Genomic DNA, 2,805 nt, shown 5'->3' with positions numbered 1-2,805 from the left:
GCTCTCTTTCATTTTATTTATGATTTGTGTGTTTTTTTGTGTATAGATTTTTTAAATATCTTTGTATTTTTCTTAAAATAAATGAATGAATGAACGAATGAATGAATAAATGAATATTTTGCTAAAGTTTGACGTGGTAGTAGCAGAGTTATTTTGTAATATCACGATACAGTATTTTGCATAAAGTCATTTTCATAGTTTTCCTTGATCATAGTTTATAACTCTGACAAGAAAGGCATTGGTGATATGCATTTCTTCAAGGAATGCTAGATCCGTAATACTAAAACTTCAAACATGAGTCAAAAATTACTCACTATACTTTATGGCAAGTTTTTTAGGAATATATTTATACAGTAGGACAAAGTAGAAATCGAAGGTCTTCACTGGTTATTTTAGTATTGTTTATTACCTGTAAAAATGTCTTTTCACACGAGCTGTTTCGACCCTCCGCAGGCTGGGAGGCGGCCGGGGCCGGTCTTCAGCCGGGCCAGGTTGTTCTGAAAGTCAACGGCAACAATGTGAACCGCAGTGATTACCAGGAAGTCCTGGAKCACTTCAGCGCCCACCACACGCACCAGGAGCCTCCTCAAGCGGTGAGAGGATACAAGAACACTTTATCCCTTCTTGTGAGGAGCAGGTTTTATGGCACAAGTCTGCCGTTCATTGGAAGAGTCCTTAAAAACACACTCTGTAAAGTAATTTTCCAACATCACAGTCGATACGTTGTGTTCAGAGATGTTTTTACAGTCTTTAAATGTGTTGTTATGCCTCTTAAGGAAGCTCTAAGTGCTTTGCKCTTTCTACCAGATAATTAATGCCACAAAATGGCACCATAATATCTTATTGTWGTCTTGTAAGTAAAGTTATAGGATCGTTCAACAACATAAGATAGCTTTAGAAAAGAGTCTGAGAGAGCCCTAATGACCCACACATTTCTGAAATCTTACCAAACACAGCATTAGTGTTTTCTGTTGTGGAAAAAAAAGTTTAATTTAATCTCTTCTTTTTGCTTSACATGTTTTAATGGTCTTTTAAACATATCAGTGTGATTTAATCTTTTTAGCTTAAAATACAATCCTGCCTGGATGTAAAAATAACAGCAGAAATAAAACAACTTGTCTTTTTCATCGACTTTTCATCCATTTTTATTATGAGGAATGTTTGATCCAGATTCTTGAGCCCTGACTCATGATTGGGCTTGGTTTTTTTTAATTTTTATACTTTTTACCGCATGGCCGGCGTCAAAACTTCAAGCTCCTCTCTGCTTGTTTTGACATTCCTTTAGCAGCACTTTGTGTCTCCGGGCAGTATTTCACAAGGCTGCAGACAGGGCCGAGAGTCTTCCATACTGTGTAAAACACAGTGTTTGTTCTGTTTCATTCAGCCTTGCCTACTTTTTGCTCCAGCCTAATGAACAGGCTCAGTGAGCGTCCTCACGTTGGCCTGATTTCAGTAAACCTTTGCAGGGTCTTTTAGCAGCAAGATAAATGACCAGGATGTGATAATCTGCATTTGCTGCCCTGTCAAATGCAAAMTTATATATACCGTATTAGTATTAGGGCCTTCTCCAAAGAAAAATTAAGGATGAATTTTATTTTATTTTTTTATTTTAGTTTTGAGATTAAAATGTCCGACAGAAGACACAGTTTCTCCTGAACTTTTGAATTGTACCTGTTCTATTTTATGACCACCACCCCCCGCACACACAAAATGGGGGTCATATTGTTTCCGTGCAGTTTTTATTGTTTTATTTAAAGAATTTTGGTAAACACAAAAACGGCTGCACCGATCAATGTTAAATATGGCAGGAATGTAGATGTGTCTGACCTACATTGAGCCAGCCAATGATTTTACGATAGACCCCATATTAGAGGAGGGGGCTCCATCTGAAAAGGGGGTGTTTGAACATTTAAAAATGCATATAACTCAAATTCAGCATAGGAGCTTCAGAATTTGTTTTTTCTTGTTTAGACCAGATGAAGGGCTATCTATAGGGACTCAAAAAGAAAAAATAAGTAGGTCCTCTGGACGGGTTCTTCTTTAGTGAAACGTTTCGTCTCTCCTCCAAGAGACTTCTTCAGTCTGATGAGTTTCAGGTGAACTCAAACTGGAAACATACTCGCTCCGATTCCGACGGGTCGACGCGCGGTCACATGGTTGTTCGGCAATCATTTTTGAGCACACCTTTCGTAGCTCCAGAGACACACCACRCCGAGTTCGGGAAACCCCTCCTGCTGCAGCATACGTCACTGCATGGAGTTCTCCCCGCAACAGCCAACAATGCAGAAAAAAAGTCAGACTCATCACTCACCCGATGTTATTTATCCACCTCTGTCCTGGTTAAAGTTCCAGTTTTTATCAGTCAGATTCCTCCGTGCACAACATCTATTWAATCTCCATTCATGAGTTTTTCATGGTTTGACGATCTTTATAAAACTCTGCTTCAACAAGTGAGTTTTTTTTCTTTTGAGTGTCCGAGCGCTTTCAGTTTCAGCACAAACACGCCCACGAACTTCAGACCAATCACACATTACCGTCAACATGGGAGGGGGGTAAAAATTTCTGCCGGTGGGTTGTGCCAAAAGGGGCGGCCGAACCGAAGCTGCAAACCCCGGTGATGTAATTTTCATCATTAAACTGCGACAACCTGTGCCGACGTCGGCAGTTCAGAGCATGTTCCCAGCTTCAGCCTTATAAACACTGCCTCCACCTGGACAAACAGGTGTGCTGTGCATGTTATTTCGCTATATAAGTTCGTTTTTTTGTCTGACAAAAATAATATTTAAAAACACGTCTATACAAATG

General features: G+C 39.6%; 1 protein-coding gene across 1 annotated transcript in view; it reads left to right on the top strand.

The window, feature by feature from the left end:
• Positions 1-593, top strand: part of LOC106522391 (phosphatidylinositol 3,4,5-trisphosphate-dependent Rac exchanger 1 protein) — a gene marked incomplete at both ends in the record, with an annotated part of 74,659 nt that extends 74,066 nt beyond the window's left edge. The window contains 1 exon segment of the mRNA XM_014015379.1: positions 454-593. Coding sequence (XP_013870833.1) covers positions 454-593 — 140 coding nt within the window.
• Between the last annotated feature and the right edge of the window lie 2,212 nt (positions 594-2,805).

This window comes from Austrofundulus limnaeus, unplaced genomic scaffold (genome assembly GCF_001266775.1).
Source record: "Austrofundulus limnaeus strain Quisiro unplaced genomic scaffold, Austrofundulus_limnaeus-1.0 Scaffold128, whole genome shotgun sequence".
Classification (NCBI taxonomy): Eukaryota; Metazoa; Chordata; class Actinopteri; order Cyprinodontiformes; family Rivulidae; genus Austrofundulus; species Austrofundulus limnaeus.
Note: the sequence above shows the minus strand (reverse complement) of the source record. Positions and strands in the feature narration are given on the sequence as shown.